We start from the raw sequence: 17,737 nt of genomic DNA on the forward strand, positions 1-17,737 counted from the left end.
TTAGTTCAAAAATGCCATAACAAATAAATACAATAGTTCTGTTAAAAATCTCTGCAAAATGGAAAATACGGCATACACACAAACACACAAATAACACACGTACAATCAGGTCTTGATGGAATAATATTTCCTTAGTCCATCCACATAAATCCATTCCATTACTCTGGCTGGAGATAACAGTTTACAATAATGCATACCAGCAGCTGCTTTGACATAGTAAACAGTCGGAGTCTTCATCATCACAGCCTTTACTTCCAACACAGCACCACCAGTGGAGTTCTTAGTTTCAATAAACTTCAGGGGGTTCCATATCCACTCCGGTCCAACATTGTACGGACCAAGATCTTCACCCATTGTCATATACTCACCAAATGAGATGTAACGATTGTAAGATTTAGTAGCTGCATTGTTGATGCCCCAGTTGTAAGCTTGTTCATTGATCTGTTTACAGATTGATGGTGCATCAGAAATATTAAATGATACATTTTTCATGCCGGCTGCCTGCATTACGGTTTGTCTAGACTTTAGTTTGGCACGGATTTCTTTTGCAGAAGTGTAGGTCGATGCAGTATCAAGTTTGTCAAGGTCTTCATACACATTCTGACTTACTGTAACTGAATGGAGTGTACAACTAGAATCAGGATTGGAGCAATTGTTTGTTACATGTGGTAGATGCACTGGGTTGATTTGATAAACTGGGTGAAAAGCATCCTTGTCAATAAGCCCCGGGCCTTGTGGCAACCCACCCATAATAACCTGAGCTTGTTCTGTCCACGAACAGCCAGTGGTACAATAAGGACCTGGTGTCTGGTCGTAGCATGGTGGTAAAAAGTTATAAAATCCCTCCATCTGGTAAGCAGTGATCAGGGGTTTCACAAAGCTGCCAGCAGCCCCAACAGCATCCTGAATAGTGGAGAATCCCCTCCCATCCCCCATCTGAATTGCTATGAATGCAGCCACCAGAGAGGCAACAGAAGTGTGGGCACTATCAAAGGTGATTTCTGGTTTGAGGTCATTATCTTTTACATGTTTTGGTGGATCGCCAGACGCAAACTGAAAGTGGCTCATTCCTTCAATAACTGTCACAGGAAATGATCTGGTGGCAACATTAATGTCTGGTGCCTCAGAAATACGGTGATAATACTCCTCCATAATTCTCGTCACTCTAGTAAGACCATCTAGTTCTCCTCCAATAGTCAAAGTCGGAACAGGGTAGGTCTCGTTTCTGTACTTCCTCAGTAAGAATGATCCCATTAATATCTGTCCATGGCTACTCTTCCCACTACTGTACACATAGTCCTGAAGTATCACACCTCCAAGTGAATGTCCAGCATAGAAAACAGCACTTGCATTCATCCCATGTCCTGCCATTGACTTCAGTACACGAGAAATGGCGCCAGATAAGACAAGGGGCTCAGCTAAATCTAATGGCATTTCGGGTATACCAATCCAGAGAGCAAAACCGGAGCTGCTCTGAATAGCAGTAGCCAGAGGTTCATATTGATTGGGCTTGATGTAAGCTCCTTGGATAAACACCAAGGCAATTTCTTGAGGGCCAGTCTTTATAGGCGCTAGAATTGCATCATCAGCAACAACCATGGACATCAAACACGGCCACAAAAATGCAAGGTACTGCAGCTTCATCCCTCAATGCTAGTGAGTAAACAATAAAAAATTAAATAATATTTAACCACAAACCTGACAACACTAACCATTTAACCACCACTGAGCAACCCCCAAAAAAACTTATATTTTTATCAATTAAGAATTTATTTCCAGGTAAGGGAGTACTAATTGAATTTCGTAAGCAAACAATTGCTAATTTAAAAGCCTATAAATTTAACCATTCAATTTCTATAAAATTTAGCATCTACACATATACAAATATTTTACCACAAGATGTAACAAAATTATAGTCACAAAGTTCATATAGCATCTCAAGTTACAAACAGGACAGCATTAACACTAGTGTGCTATGAATCAAGGCATTAAATCTGACACCAACATTCGTACACATATTCATAACTAATCGGTGCATGACTCAGCTGTTTGAATGCAGTGTTGACACGACAAGTCACTAAATGGTATCACATGGTCAACTCAGGACACTTAGAAAAATCGAAATGTTAAACGACAATGGTTTATTAAATGCTAACCACATGCTTAAGTCCTTGGCGATTTTTAATACAAGTAAAAATACACACTGGTGACCTGAAATGATGCCATCTTTAGTAATGGGAAACTCTTACACAATTTAAGAAACACCAGAAACTGTAGACATAATTCTTCACATCCTTCATAAAGGTCGTGATAAATGTACAAGACACACACTGTATGGTTCCCATGGTGTACATTAACATGTTAAACTGCTTTCAGTTTCTACACAGGATGTGTACTGATGATATAATCCCATGTGTTTAGGAAACCAACACAATTCGGGACTTGAACAAGACTAAATAGGGTTAACAGTACATACAGCACAGTACGGGTTCAGACATACAACACAAACGATTGACTATGTTACCTGTTTGGAAAAGGTCACTCTTCGATGCCTGTCCTTGTAACTATTGTTGCGTAATCATCTGTAAGCCACATGGGTACGTTCTATCTAATGCTCACTAGGGTGAACTTCAGAAATGAACATTAATCACGAAAGTACTGAAGAGAATATAGACCCGATCATTCCTCTTCTAAGAACCAGAGCAGCAACCGAAATTGAAGATGCCAAGAAAGATGCTACCACGTCGCCTTTTGGCTCCATATTTGTTCTAATTAATGCAGCCCTTGGCGCCGGTTTACTAGCTTTTCCATACGCCTTCTGGTCCTCTGGAGGAGTAGCTATAGCTCTTATCCTTGAGGCAGTAAGTTACATTGTTAATAAATATTATACTTGTAAACATGAAAGTGTTATGTAATGTTTGTGTATAAACCCTTAGTAATGGCAAACCTAGGAAATCAGTCAAGCCTTACCCAAGGCATCATGTTAACAGGTGTATGTTGTAGTGTCATAAAATGTTTTTTCGTCCATTTTAATGATTAAATGGCTGCTGCAATGTTTATTGATTCACAAGTAGCAAACTATGTAATAAAAAATTATTATTTATGTTGCTAAACTACACAAGATATGTAATTATTCACCTTTAACCCTTAGACCAGCTAGTTATTGGGTCATGTACTTTAGCAGTTGGCATAATGAAGAACCATCCCTGTATTTTTTTTTCTTCCATACCAATTGTTCGTGTTACATATAATTATTTTTATCAATTTGCCGCAAGGGAAGGAGCAGTACAAAAAGCAAGCCTGTACAGGTATTGTCGAAACACAAAACACAACTGTAATACAACATGACAACAAAGCCTGGAGATTTACACAGTAAATATTGCATGGATGCTATTGGTGCAGATGTGTACGAATGGGAAATGTTATAGACAGAGTACTGTATTGTGTATACTATGTGATTTGATGGTACTGCCAAAGCCAGGACACCGTGGTAAAGAAAATCATGTAGTGTGAAAGAATTCAAAATCTAAAGTATTTATGTACACTCCAATTGATCAACCAAACGCATTTAGTCAAATTGTTTTGGTGTTTGTTCTGAAGGTGTTAAAGCTATTCTTTTACAGTGAAACCTCATTACTACAGTCTGTGGCTTTAATAGTGAGGTCACAAAGTCCTTTATTATTAGGTAATTATGTTACAAATAAGTATCTCGTATTAGACTAATGGAATATATAAAATGTGCTGTAATGATGTATCTCCTCTCTGTAGGCTTTCATCCACCAAATAGTGTCTGAACTGTGCAACAATAACGTGCATGTGATCTTAACTTTGCATTACCTTACTGTAACTTTTGCTATATAATCACACCCTACTCTGTGATTTAAATAGAGATACAAGCTACATAGAAAGCACACTGGAGAAAAAAAGAGTTTATTAAGCTATATACACGTGTACTTTTCAAAGTGTAGTCAAGTGTCTTTAGTGCTTTCAATTTAACAACACGTGTAGATTAAATTGCATTTTTCTTTGGGCCAAATTCTGAGCAATGCCTCGATCATCAAGCTGTTCGTACATGTATGCATTTGCCATACATAGATGATGATTTATGTTATGTATTTTTTAGGTATTGATAATATTTGTTACGGGGTCTCTACTGATACTAGCAAAGGGTATTGATGAAACTGACAGCTCGTCTTTTGAAGGGATTATTAGTGCACTGTGTGGCCGAGCACTGGGTATAGTGTGTCAAGTGAGTATTGCTCTTTACTGCTTTGGAACAACCATCGCCTTCCTGGTGATAATTGGAGATCAGTTAGTAGATGGTGAGCTATAGAGAGACTCTATTAATTGGACCACCTTTATGTGTTACCAAGTAATATATGGCATCCATAATGAGGTTAATGAAGTCATGGAGTACCCCTCAGTTATGTTTTGGGACTATTTGAAGTGGTCACTGTAATGAAGTGGTCTTATTAAAAGTATACCTCAGCTATGTTTGGAACCTACTTGACTGTATATTGAGGTGGTCTACGGTAGTTTAAAGAGGTCACCTGTTATGGTGGACACAATAGTGACACTATATAGTTAGACATTTTTGCTATCACGATTTCTTATCTTGGCATAATTCTGTTAGAAACCTTTCTTTGCATGGATTTTTTCCATCACGTTTTAATGTAGAGAGTTCCTTAATATTATTATTGTCATTTGAACTGAATAAGAATACTTATTTCTCCAGACTGTTGTTACATATCAAAATTAATGAAGTGAGAACATTGTAGTTAGTGTTAATGCTTTGTGTTATGATGCTCAATACACTTGGTTTACTAAACTATGTAGATGGAATCTTTCTGGGTATATAATAGTTTGTTGCACAGGTTGTGTATACCCTGGAGAATAATTGTTGTTTAGTACACTGTTACAAGGTTCTACAGAAAATAAATTGCGAATGAATGAGATTGAGAGACTCAACTTTCCCTTGTGCCATCGTCCATTGAAGATCATAGCTAAGTGTTATTAAGTTTTGTACAACTGAGCATACCTTGCAAGCAGTGCTTTAGCTGTTATAAGGTATACTTTCTGGTTGACTTGTTTATAACTCTCTTATCTTTAGAATCAAATGACTTAGGTTATCGTCCATCAGGTTATGAGTGTGTGTCTGTATGCAACATACTTTAGCCATAAAGCACACAGCTTTGGCTGGTTTATTCGATCAAAAAAGTCATGCACTTATTCTTTGTGGTATCCAGCTTGCTCTTTCACTGAAAAACACACTTTTTGGCATTTTGAACTTTGTTCCCATACAAAGTACTGTAAGGTGTTATTTCCATAGTGGAAATATTTTTTTTTGTTCCTGCACTGTATTAGTGTGGTTTTCCTTTAATTGTTGTTACAGATGTGCACATTATAATTATGTAGTACAATAGTGCAGGTAGTTTTCCATATTTCCATGTTGTTGTGTTGAAAGCGTCCTCCCAAAAATATTTTCCCTGTTAATAGGTTCCATGTATTCATCATGAAATTTCATAATGTTGTTGTCGTGGTTTGTGTAAGCGTTCCACCTTCTTAGTAACTGTAAGACGCCTTTGTTGTATTGTGCTTGTAGATGTCCCTCCATATTGATCAGTGATGTTTGTGTTGTAAATTCTTTTCCAACCTGCATTGTGTTTGGGATGGTATTAATGACACCATAGAATTATTGTAAGCTGAGAAATTAAATGAATGACTTAATTGTGTAACCAAAAATAAAATGTACCTATAGTGTTATGGTTAGTTGTTATGTACTGTGGCCATGTCCAATGTTGATCATCCAGCAAAAGATGACACATTTCAGATTTGTGTGATAAGTTTCCAATTCTACTTGTGTATTGGCAATACTCGAATATTTAGAAACTGGTTTGGTATGTGTACTTGCATTTTTAACTGAAATATAATATGATGACTGTTGATGTTATAATCAACAGTGATCTTTAGGTTTAAAAGTAATCAGGTTTGATGCAAATCATGCAATCAACCAGTGAGGCATGGTACAATCTTGATCTCACTTGTTTACAAGTGGTGCCATTTGAATGCTGTGATTATTCTCTCAACCATGGCCACTTGTGATTTTCTGTTCTATAACAGTGTGTTGTTGACATTTATCTCTAACTTGTACCAAACTTGGTACCTGGTATAGTTACTATCTTATCATTGCTTGTATATTGATTGTAACAGTATACTTTTTAACAAAGAAGAAAGTCTCTTATGAAGTTGAAGGAACTGTTGGCCATTACCTAATAGATGAATTCGTAACAACACATAATAATAACTGTTGCCACTAGCAACATAATGTAGGTGTGGATGTCTAAAGTAACTTCTTTAGTTATTAAAAGGATAACATGAGATGTGAGGTTCGTTATTTTCCCATAGATTATCTATGTGAGGGGAAACACTTGTAATCACAATAGATAATCTATGGGAAACCACAATTTTTAAATGTCATATATGACCAGATTTGACAAAACCAGGTTTCCACGTGCATCCAGATTTGTGACTGTGAAGTACTATAACTCAATGTAGAAGCAAGCTATCACTTTCAAATTTTGACTTGTTGTTGCATAATGCAGTGAAAGAATTTGTAGGTCAATATCATACTGAGTGGTCAAGTTACAAGAGATTAAAGTTGAAGAATTGGATGTGTGTGGAAGCCTAGTTTTGTCAAATCTGGTCACATATATCAACTTTGTATTTGTACACCTGTAAGTGTAAATGTCAAAAGTAACCTTTCCAAGTTTTACACAGATAGTCAGTGATGTGCCCAGCTTTTGAGTAGTGGTGGCTACAAGAGACAGGTTTGGGTTCAGAAATGTAGTGTGGGGCCTTAACTTTGTATGTCAGAGGTGATTCTGTAGTGGTTGGTGAGAGGTAGTGGTGGCTATTTTACTTGAGTGGTGGTTGGTACCGACCACTGACGACCACTGTGGGCACATCCCTGGATAGTGTATATAATATAGGTCGAGATGTGAGTCACATGACAGTACTGTACATGCACATTTTCGAGGGGCATAATTTTCATGGTTGCTTTAATGCTATGCAATAACTAACCTAAGTAGGAAACGAGTGATCTTTGGAGATAAAACTGTGAAAATCCTGAAATTCATTGATCTATATACAACAATTACGTGCATCAAAATTTATAAGTATACATACTGTATGTGATTGCCCAGAGGAGGCAACCATTGCCCTTTAACATAGACAGTGTCTAGGAAAAAGGAAAAATAACAAGTTTAGAATGTCATGTCTCATGACCTTATAGCTACAGTGTATTTCCAAACAACATCAAACCCAACTTGTGTCAACATCAACATATATTAGATTGGAAAGCCATTGGTAGTCAACAAAGAATTAAGTCTTGCTACAAATATGTTCCAAATTTTATAAACAGCTGATTTTGTGATCCTTATTTGTAGCACTGTACAGTGGACTTCATTATTGGCCACTATTGGGGGTTAAATTTTGTAATAAGTGCTTTTCAAGCTTTGCAGAAATTCGATGTACACCCAAAGATCTGCTACTTGGGGATATTATTTATTTGATCTTCATACTCACCACAAATCAATTTTGGTAAGGGAAATTCTAACAAATTGTATCAGTTTGAAAGGGGATAACAGAATTTTAGTTTAGTGAATTAAATGTTGCCAAACTCACTACAAATTCTCAGTTATTTATTATTATTGCTGACTATGAACTTGTTTATCTGGTAAACCTGTTTATCTGGTTACAAAAACAGATCACAAAAATTATGTTCTGCGTGTAATGATAAAATACCTAATAGGATTGTACGATATATAATATTTTGTGTATTACCTATCACACTTTTTATTAGGATACAATAAATTATTAGTCTCTAAAGAAAATAAGTTTTGCGTACTGTCTTAATTAAAACCCTAATTATTTTTTAAGTACAGAGGAATGCGTTAGTTTTGTACACCCTGTAGCATGAGGGAAACACTGGTCTTTGTGAAGATTAATTAATAAATGGATTGTACCTATAAAACACAAAGAAACATTAGGGACGTCATTAAATGTCCACTAGTATATCTTCAGCCTCCTTCATTTCACAACTTATTTTTTTTAAATTTCTTTGATCCCTAATCAAATTTAATATTCCTAATTTTCCTTGTACTTGTTTGTTTACTTTTTTGTAACATTATTATGACTGGTGAAGCCACACATCCCACATTAGAGTGAACATTTCATTATGCACACATTTCCATGATTTAGAAAAGCAAATTATTGACACTCAGGCGCGCACGCACACACCATGTAGTTCATGGAATTACAAAACCTCTTATTCAAGAAACATACTTATTGAGGTTTACACTTCCTCATGAAAATTATTGAATAGTACGTTCATGGCACATTGGCACTGTTAGTTAGCAAGTCCAAAAGTGCCTTTGGTACAACCTGAAACACTTTCAATAGGTTGCCACATTTTAAAAAAAAATGCTCATTGGAATTTTCTATGGCTGCAAGTAATTGATAGTTGGAGTGCACATAAGCATTAAGCCTAATTGTATTATTAAAAAACATTTCACGAAACATGGACATTGTGTAGCCTACACTGTCGATGGATGGTTGTGCAAACATTTCTGGGTATGCATAGGGTATAAGGTTGTTGTGTAATGTGCATACATCATGTAACCACTTTGTTGTTTACTTCTAGTGTCCAGTGCTTTTACCCTCAGCAACAATGAATCCTTATCAGATCAGTGGTACTTTGATCGGAAGTTTTCCATCAGTGTATTATCTTTGATCTTCATCTTCCCATTCCTCATGTTAAAGAATATTGGATCTCTAAGTTATACGAGGTGTGTGTGCATGTTAGTGTATGTATGTGTATTTTGTCTTTGACGTGTGTATGTAGTGTCTGTCTGTATATGCATGTGTGTTGTGTGTATGCACTACATCCTATAATTCACATTCCTTCCTGTAAAGTGAACTAAAAGCTCAAGGAAGTTCAATTTGTTCCCCCAAGCTACTACTTCCCCCTTGGTGCATACCAATCTTCGTTTCATCTTTCCTGTTTTGTCTAGGGTTGCTAGTCCTGTCCCAGGAGGATTTGCCTGCACTGACACACACACACGCGCACGCGTGCACATACACACAAGCACACACACATACAACAGCAGCACACAAAGCCTTCGGCTACTGTTTGCACCGGGACACCTGTGTACTACTCAGATGCTAAAAGTGTGTGGGTACTAAAAGTCAGCGCAGGCAAATCCCCCTGGGGCAGGACTGGTAACCCGCAGGAGGCTGTACCAGTGAAGGTGTTGGCACCCTGAGTTTCACTTTGACCTTCTTCACCTGCTATGTGAGACATGGATAGTTGGCATTTGCTTCCCAAATTAACACCTTAATGATGGTACTTCACCAGTTGATACCTGATCCTCACTTTATACAGCTAAGTAAACTACAGCAATGTGATCATGTGAGTATAGTTTATAGCTTAAGAACAATGACTGGGCATAACTAGGCATCAAACCTGAATTCTTTTATTACCAGGTGCTCTAGCCACTGCCTCACACACACAGAGGCTATATTCTGTATACTAGCTATAGAATATCAATTGCTGTGCACTGAAAAATTCACATTTGCCCTGGCATATTTCCTGCAGATAGTTCAAAGGCGAAAGAGATGGTTTCTAAAAACTAACATGGTTTGGTGGTTGTTGTGATAACACTTATTGGGTCACTATTGAGTACCATCTGTGGTTGTTATACAAACTGCGCAAGGTTTAGCATAACAGGATGAGCTCTGTGGTAAAGTTATTTTATATCAACTGAGGAAGTGGTTCACTGTAGAACTCAGAAGCTAAATGTGTAGTGGCCCAGTTATGTAGCCTGCTTACTAGGTTAGGGCTGAGCGATACTGCCATTTTAGTATCACGATCGATACTAAAGCCACTATTCATGATACTGAATAGTTCACGATACTTACAATCATAGCTGGTGCTACATAGCATATTGCTCAGCATTCCTGCAGGAAGTCCTTATATGTGATAGCAAACTAGCCACTATCATCCTTGTTTACAGTAACAGTTATTGTAACACATGCTTTGAGGTTGTTATGGTGTTCACACCTCTCTGCAGGGGAAACCAGATGGGTGGACTTTCATTTACAAGGATTCTTAGCCAAGTACTGCATAACAAATGGATTTTTTAATGACTGTAATGTACAGGCATGGTATCACGATAGTTAATAACAAAATATCGCAATATCGATACTTTCAAAATATCGCGATATATCGCTAAAACGGTAGTATCGCTCAGCCCTACTGCTTACTGCTGTTATGTAGCCTGCTTACTGCTATGTTACTGTTTTTAAGGTATCTACGTATATCTGGTACATGTATTCTTTTCTTCTGCTTGCCCAACGGTTACTTTTCATCTTCACTTGAGAAATCAATCTTCATCTTCATGGGAGATCCCCCCCCCAGCTCCTGCCTGGCCTGAGTAACTCGTTCACCATTTGAAAATCATTACATCAGGCAAAAGGATTTATAGGAGGTTGGATAGATAAAGGACAGTGGGTCAGGAACCTGATCTAAGGAGATGAAGATTTCTCCTCCTGTGCCAAAGAAACAGATATGTTGTTTAGCTTGCAAGGCCAATATTAGCTAGCTGCCTAGTCTTTGTCACATTGTCATGGATAGCGTTGCTGCCATTAGCCACAAGTGGAGTGTTACTGCATCCACTGCATGACATGGGCACACATGCACACACACACACACACACACACACACACACACACACACACACACACACACACACACACACACACACACACACACACACACACACACACACACACACACACACACACACACATACACACACCAATAATTGCTTTCTCTATCTTGCATTGCTGTTGTTGAATAGCTTCCTTCATTTTGTCATTAAACAATGTGCACTGCTACTTTTTGTACCCTGTAGCTTTCTTTTATCAGTGTACTCATAATTTTGGTTCATTTCTTCCTTCTCTTTGTTGTTTGCTTCTCGGTTTGCTTCCAATTCCGCAGCGTGAAGTTCATCCTTTGTTACTACCATCCTGGTTTGATCCCAGTGAATTAGTTTGAATTCAGAAGAGCATTGTAAAGTTGTCAAATTTCTTTTGCTAGTTGAAGTGATCGTTGCAAGAAATTCTAAGAATTTACTTTTAATAATTTAGTCGTATGTGTCTTCATATAGAGGCATTATTAAAGACTGCAAACCAGGTTTTTCAATTGGAATATAGGGAGAGCAAAAAGTCTTATCTGAAGTACCCTACCACTTTTCACAACACTTTTAGCCAACATATCTGTGAGGGTTCTATGAAATCGTTCCACTAACCCATCTGTTTGGGGGTGGTATGCAGTAGTATTAGTTTTGGTAATCCCCATGAGCTTGTAAACATCCAACATCAATCTGGACAGAAAAGCAGTTCTGAGGGTACTCCATGATAACTTATAATTAGTAACTTCGCTATAGTAGGTGAAGTTTGATCAACAGTAGCGAACACTTCCGGCCATTTTGTCAAGTAGTCCATGAAAACTACCGCATAGTTTTTCCCAGTGGAACTTGATGATGTCTACTCCAACACAGTCAAAGGCACCGCCCACTGGAATTGAGGTCAGGTACGGCTTAATAGGTTTTCCCACTTTCCACGAAGCACATACCTCACAGGTCTACTGATATCACTGTGCATGTTTGGCCACCAATATGTTTTACCTATTTGATTGTGAACCTTTGCATCTCTTAGGTGCCCTGCAAACCTCCCTTGATGTACTTCATGAAACACAAGTAATCTATCTTCCTTTGGTAACACAATTCTTAAAGAAATATCAGCTGATACATGATAGAAGGTGTCATCTATGACAACACACCTGGTTTTCCCTAGGATCAGTTCCCTAGCTTCCTTATCCTCCATTGGGAGCACTCCTGTCTGTAGGTACTTCATGACAATTTGTAATTCTGGGATGGAACCTCCCCCCTGCTTGTTTCCAAAGGTATGCTGTCCAGTGGCACATCCTCCCGGGCAACTGGAAACAGTGGAAAGTGGAAATGGAAAACGGAAATGGTCAAATCGTCATATAAATGTACCCTACAGTAAAACCCTTGTTTAGTGGCCACCTCTTAAAGACCACCTCTGTATAAAGACCACATTGTAATTAGACCTCAAAGATGGCTAAGGAATACCGACCACTTCATGGATCACCTTTTATATAAGATCACTTCTTTACCAAGATCACTTCTTTACATTGCAATAATAGCTAGGTTCCAAACATCCTATGTCATGACCGCTTTATCAAAACAACTAAAAAGACTAGGCTCTTAAGGTCATCATCTCCTATGTGACGTCATTTTTCATTGATACTGTAGGTTGTAGTGTACTAGCTACATTCACTTATGTGGAATATTTTTGTATGACACATTCTGGTATCATAGTATTATCTATGCTGGTACAAACTAAGCGATGATGGTATATGACTTGAGTGAAGTGTAGACAAAGAGATGACATTGATATGAATCATGAAATACATGTTTGAAGCTTACCAGATATTATACCATGTAAGGAGGTGGTCTTTATCAAAGGTAACCCACAAAGTGGTTCTTGGCCAACTTTGGGATCTATTTACAATGTGGTCTTTGTACAGAGGTGGTCTTTATAAGAAAGTGGTCTTTATGAGGTGGCCACTAAACAAGGGTTTTACACTAGGGTACATTTGTATGATGTTGACTATTTCCGTTTTCCATTTCCAGTTTCCATTTCTACTGTTTCCAATTGCCCCATCCTCCCTGTCCTTTGCTGAAGATACCTGGGATTGCAACTCACTAGCTGAGGCAGTCTGTCTAGGCAGTGTGTCTACTGTTACATCTACACAGCCAACCTCAGTCAATGCACATCTGGATAAGCTGTCTGCTGACTGGTTCAATTTGCCGGGTCGGTAGTGAATAGACAAGTCAAGCTCCTGTATTGCTAAGCCCCAGCGAACCAGCTTTCTTGAAGGGTGAGGGGTATTCAGCAGTGACAAAAGTACCTCATGGTCAGTGTACATGTCACACTTATGACCATCGAAGTAAACACAAAAGTGTTTTACTGCCCACACTACTGCCAATGCCTCCAATTCTTCCATTTCCGTAATAAGTCCAGTGTCAGGTTGGTCTCCCAGCAGTCCTTCGGCACGCAACTTATTGTTTCAACTTGAAGTTGTACCTCTCGCTGGGAATTATCCAGTTGAACGCATAGAGCTTCTGTTGTCGACATTCCTGTGCTGTTTGATTCAGACAAGCCCCCAAATGTAGTGGGTTATGATTCTACTAGAGAGAATGCGCAACAAATAACCACCTTGTGTTAGCTAACATGACCAGACTACTCATTTTTAAAAGCATACCACTGATTATAATTTACAGTTATTGACCTACAATAAGTACTTACCCCAAATGCAACTACATACTATTACAGTACACATGTCTCACAGGTGAATGTGTGGGCACCCAAAGTCCTACTTGGACCTTCACCTGCTGTGTGAGCAGGTGGCGGCAGTTGGTGTGCACGCAGCGCACACACACGCACACATGCACAGTGTCTTCTCTCTATGTGAATGTTCTGGGAAAGTCTATCTTCACTATCAAACAGTATGGTAGTACCATTTAATTAGGAATTGCCCTGAAATTTTTATGCGCTGCCCAAAATAAATTCACCCTAGAGACATCTTATGTGACAAAAATGACCTTTATGAAATAGTACTAGTTCGTATGATATATATATCTAATCCAAAACAGCCAAGCTGTAAAAAAAGTGTGCGGCCCTCAGAAAGGCTATGGTGAAAAAAGATGTGAAATCTAAGGTGGCGGCCAAGAAATGGCTGTGATGGTAGGTTAATGGTAAAAATTTTAATAATGACAATTCAGGTGAATTTTGTGAAGCAGCACAAAAATTCACCTGAATTGTCGTTATTAAAATTTTTACCATTAACCTACCATCACAGCCATTTCTTGGCCGCCACCTTGGATTTCACATCTTTTTTCACCATAGCCTTTCTGAGGGCCGCACACTTTTTTTTACAGCTTGGCTGTTTTGGATTAGATTTCATTTCTTTTTGTGTTTGTATACCCCAAAGCCGGCCTATGGCCAGCTTTGGGATTTTTTTAACCTATGTTTTTTTCTTTACTACAGGAAGAAGTAAAGATGAAGTAGATGTACTTTAAATATTTTATCAGTAAATGTACAAATTATATATATAATACATATGTGACCAGATTTGCAAAAAGGGGCCTTCCACACACATCCAATTTGCCAACCTTGACAATTGATAACTTCAGATTGGAAAGAGCTATTGCCTTGAAATTTGGGCAGTGGTGATTTCTTTGCAGCTGAACTCTCCACATGATGGTTTCTTTGTAGCTGAACTCTCTACAAGGCAATTTCTTCTAGCTGATCTCTCTACAGGGAGATTTGTTTGTAGCTGAACTATCTACAAGGTAACTTCTTCTAACTGATCTTTCTACAGGGTGATTTGTTTGTAGCTGAACTATCTACAAGGCAATTTCTTCTAGCTGATCTCTCTACAGGGTGATTTGTTTGTAGCTGAATTCTGTACAGGTGATTTGTTTGCAGCTGAGCTCTTTACAGAATGGTTTCTTTGTAGCTGAACTCTCTACAAGGTAATTTCTTCTAGCTGATCTCTCTACAGGGAGATTTGTTTGTAGCTGAACTATCTACAAGGTAACTTCTTCTAGCTGATCTCTCTACAGGGTGATTTGTTCGTAGCTGAATTCTGTACAGGTGATTTGTTTGCAGCTGAGCTCTTTACAAAATGGTTTCTTTGTAGCTGAACTCTCTACAAGGTAACTTCTTCTAGCTGATCTCTCTATAGGGTGATTTGTTTGTAGCTGAACGATCTACAAGGTAACTTCTTCTAGCTGATCTCTCTACAGGGTGGTTTCTTTGTAGCTGAACTCTCTAAAAGGTAACTTCTTCTAACTGATCTTTCTATAGGGCAATTTGTTTGTGGCTGTATTTTCTACAGGGTGATTTCTTTGCAGCTGAACTCTCTACATGGTGGTTTCTTTGTAGCTGAACTCTCTACAAAGTAATTTCTTCTAGCTGATCTCTCTACAGGGTGATTTGTTTGTAGATGAATTCTGTACAGGTGATTTGTTTGCAGCTGAGCTCTTTACAGAATGGTTTCTTTGTAGCTGAACTCTCTACAAGGTAACTTCTTCTAACTGATCTTTCTACAGGGCAATTTGTTCGTGGCAGAATTTTCTACAGGGTGATTTCTTTGCAGCTGAACTCTCTACATGGTGGTTTCTTTGTAGCTGAACTCTCTACAAGGTAACTTCTTCTAGCTGATCTCTCTACAGGGTGATTTGTTTGTAGCTGAACGATCTACAAGGTAACTTCTTCTAGCTGATCTCTCTACAGGGAGATTTGTTTGTAGCTGAACTCTCTACAGGTGATTTGTTTGAAGCTGAACTCTCTAAATGATGGTTTCTTTGTAGCTGAACTCTCTACAAGTTAACTTCTTCTAGCTGATCTCTCTACATGGTGATTTGTTTGTAGCTGAATTCTGTATAGGTGATTTGTTTGCAGCTGAGCTCTTTAAATAATGATTTCTTTGTAGCTGAACTCTCTCAAGGTAACTTCTTCTAGCTGATGTCTTTACAGGGTCACTAGTTTGTAGCTGAATTCTCTACATGGTGGTTTCTTTGTAACTGAACTCTCTACAAGGTAACTTTTTCTAGCTCATCTTTCTACAGGGTGATTTATTTGTAGCTGAATTCTGTACAGGTGATTTGTTTGCAGCTGAGCTCTTTAAAGAATGTTTTCTTTGTAGCTGAACTCTCTACAAGGTACCTTCTTCTAGCTGATGTCTCTACAAGGTCACTAGTTTGTAGCTGAGCTCTCTACATGGTGGTTTTTTTGTAACTGAACTCTCTACAAGGTGACCTCTTCTAGCTGATCTATCTACAGTGTGATTTGTTTGAAGCTGAACTCTCTACAAGGTAACTTCTTCTAGCTGATCTCTCTACAGGGAGATTTGTTTGTAGCTGAACTCTCTACATGATGGTTTCTTTGTAGCTGAACTCTCTACAAGGTAACTTCTTCTAGCTAATCTCTCTACAGGGAGATTTGTTTGTAGCTGAACTCTCTACATGATGGTTTCTTTGTAGCTGAACTCTCTACAAGGTAACTTCTTCTAGCTAATCTCTCTACAGGGAGATTTGCTTGTAGCTGAACTCTCTACAGGGAGATTTGCTTGTAGCTGAACTCTCTACATGATGGTTTCTTTGTAGCTGAACTCTCTGCAAGGTAACTTCTTCTATTGATCTCTGCACAGGGCGATTTGTTTGTAGCTGAACTCTCTACATGGTGGTTTCTTTGTAGCTGAACTCTACAAGGTGATTTTTTCTAGCTGAACTATCTCTTTCCATAGTTGCATGAACTCCCTACAAGGTAACTTCTTCTAGCTGATCTCTCTACAGGGTGACTTGTGTGTAGCTGATCTCTATACAGGTTTCTTGTTTCTAGCTGATCTCTTGAATTCTCTTCAGCGTGACTGTTCTATTAGGATGACTGCTCTATTAGAGTATCTCGATCTCGCACTTGCCGCACCAAGTTGGATTTCGTGTTATAACTCCGTGGCTTTAAGTCTGATTCTTCTACACCATTGATGAGCCTTTCTAAGATGATTACTCCATCTGTACAACGATTTTCAAAGCATTACCCTAAGCGGTTTATCTGGTAGGCGTGGCAAGCAGTCGTTTTTTTATTAGCTGATCTCGATTGCGTAATTGTTACACACTGTTGGTTTTTTCGTTGTATCTTCCTGGTTTTTAGCTCGATTTCTTTCAAACCACAACAGGTTTGAGGTTCAATAGTTAACCTATTCACCCACCGATTTTCAGCTTCTTCCCATACGCGGTTTACCCTGTAGGCGTGACAACATATTGGTGTTATTTTTCGTGAATAATTGCTCATAACTCTTTGCCTGTTCCAGCCAAAGTTGGTACCGAGATGCGCCTTTATATCCCCCTTCTGTGTGCCAAATTTCAAGGCAATCGGATATGGCGTTCGAGTTTTATAGCAGTTTTTGTAAGTGTGCGACAAGAAAAAGAAAAATAAGATGAAAAAAAAAAAAAACGAAGAAACTGAGCCAATTTTTGAAGTCGCATATCTCCGGAACGCGCGAAGCGATTTCGCTCAAATTTGGAATATGGAGTGCTGCAGTTGGAGGGAATGTCCACAGCAAAAATCGTCTTGTTTCATCAAGGAAGCACAGAGCTACGGACGTGCGAAAATTGCGTTTTCTTTCTTCCTGTCAATATACTCACGGGTGTTATGCGCCGGCTTCTTGGGCCGCACGACACACTACCGTGTGTCTTGATATATATATGTATATGTATATAACAGCATAAAATTTAACAAAACACTTACAGGTAGCCAGATACATAATTTTTTTAAAATCGCTCAAACTCGAATTTTAGTCTGACTGACCACAGTTGCAAGGCTAGAGCCTAAATGAAGCAGGGCACGACCATCATTTTATGCCACAATAACAAGCTCACCAGTGGAATGTGCCTTTTGGGGTTTCAACGAGTGTAGGCCCTCTGCGCCTTGTCTTTTCTTTTTTCTCCAATCAGGCTGCTTGTCTTCTTCTTCATCCATTGAAACCATATCAAGGCATTAATTTTCCATTTCAACACTTTCTTTC

General features: G+C 38.5%; 2 protein-coding genes across 3 annotated transcripts in view; one reads left to right on the forward strand and one right to left on the reverse strand.

Annotated features, from left to right (window-relative positions):
- On the reverse strand, positions 1–2,896 carry LOC136263038 (uncharacterized). Its single transcript, XM_066057486.1, has 2 exons — positions 2,525–2,896; positions 1–1,653 (listed from the first exon to the last, which is right to left on the reverse strand). Exon 2 carries the CDS (start codon positions 1,642–1,644, stop codon positions 106–108), a length of 1,539 nt encoding a protein of 512 aa, XP_065913558.1. The 5' UTR covers positions 1,645–1,653; positions 2,525–2,896; the 3' UTR covers positions 1–105.
- LOC136263039 (sodium-coupled neutral amino acid transporter 7-like) overlaps positions 2,469–17,737 on the forward strand; it is a 27,495-nt gene continuing 12,226 nt past the window's right edge. The window contains exons 1-3 of one of the 2 annotated variants that reach the window (XM_066057489.1): positions 2,469–2,861; positions 4,124–4,322; positions 8,702–8,846. In XM_066057489.1, the coding sequence (XP_065913561.1) occupies positions 2,637–2,861; positions 4,124–4,322; positions 8,702–8,846 (569 nt within the window). In that variant the 5' untranslated portion in view covers positions 2,469–2,636. The remainder of the gene's footprint in view (positions 2,862–4,123; positions 4,323–8,701; positions 8,847–17,737) is intronic. The other variant, XM_066057488.1, reaches the window with a different exon arrangement.

This window comes from Dysidea avara, chromosome 8, assembly GCF_963678975.1.
Source record: "Dysidea avara chromosome 8, odDysAvar1.4, whole genome shotgun sequence".
Classification (NCBI taxonomy): domain Eukaryota; kingdom Metazoa; phylum Porifera; class Demospongiae; order Dictyoceratida; family Dysideidae; genus Dysidea; species Dysidea avara.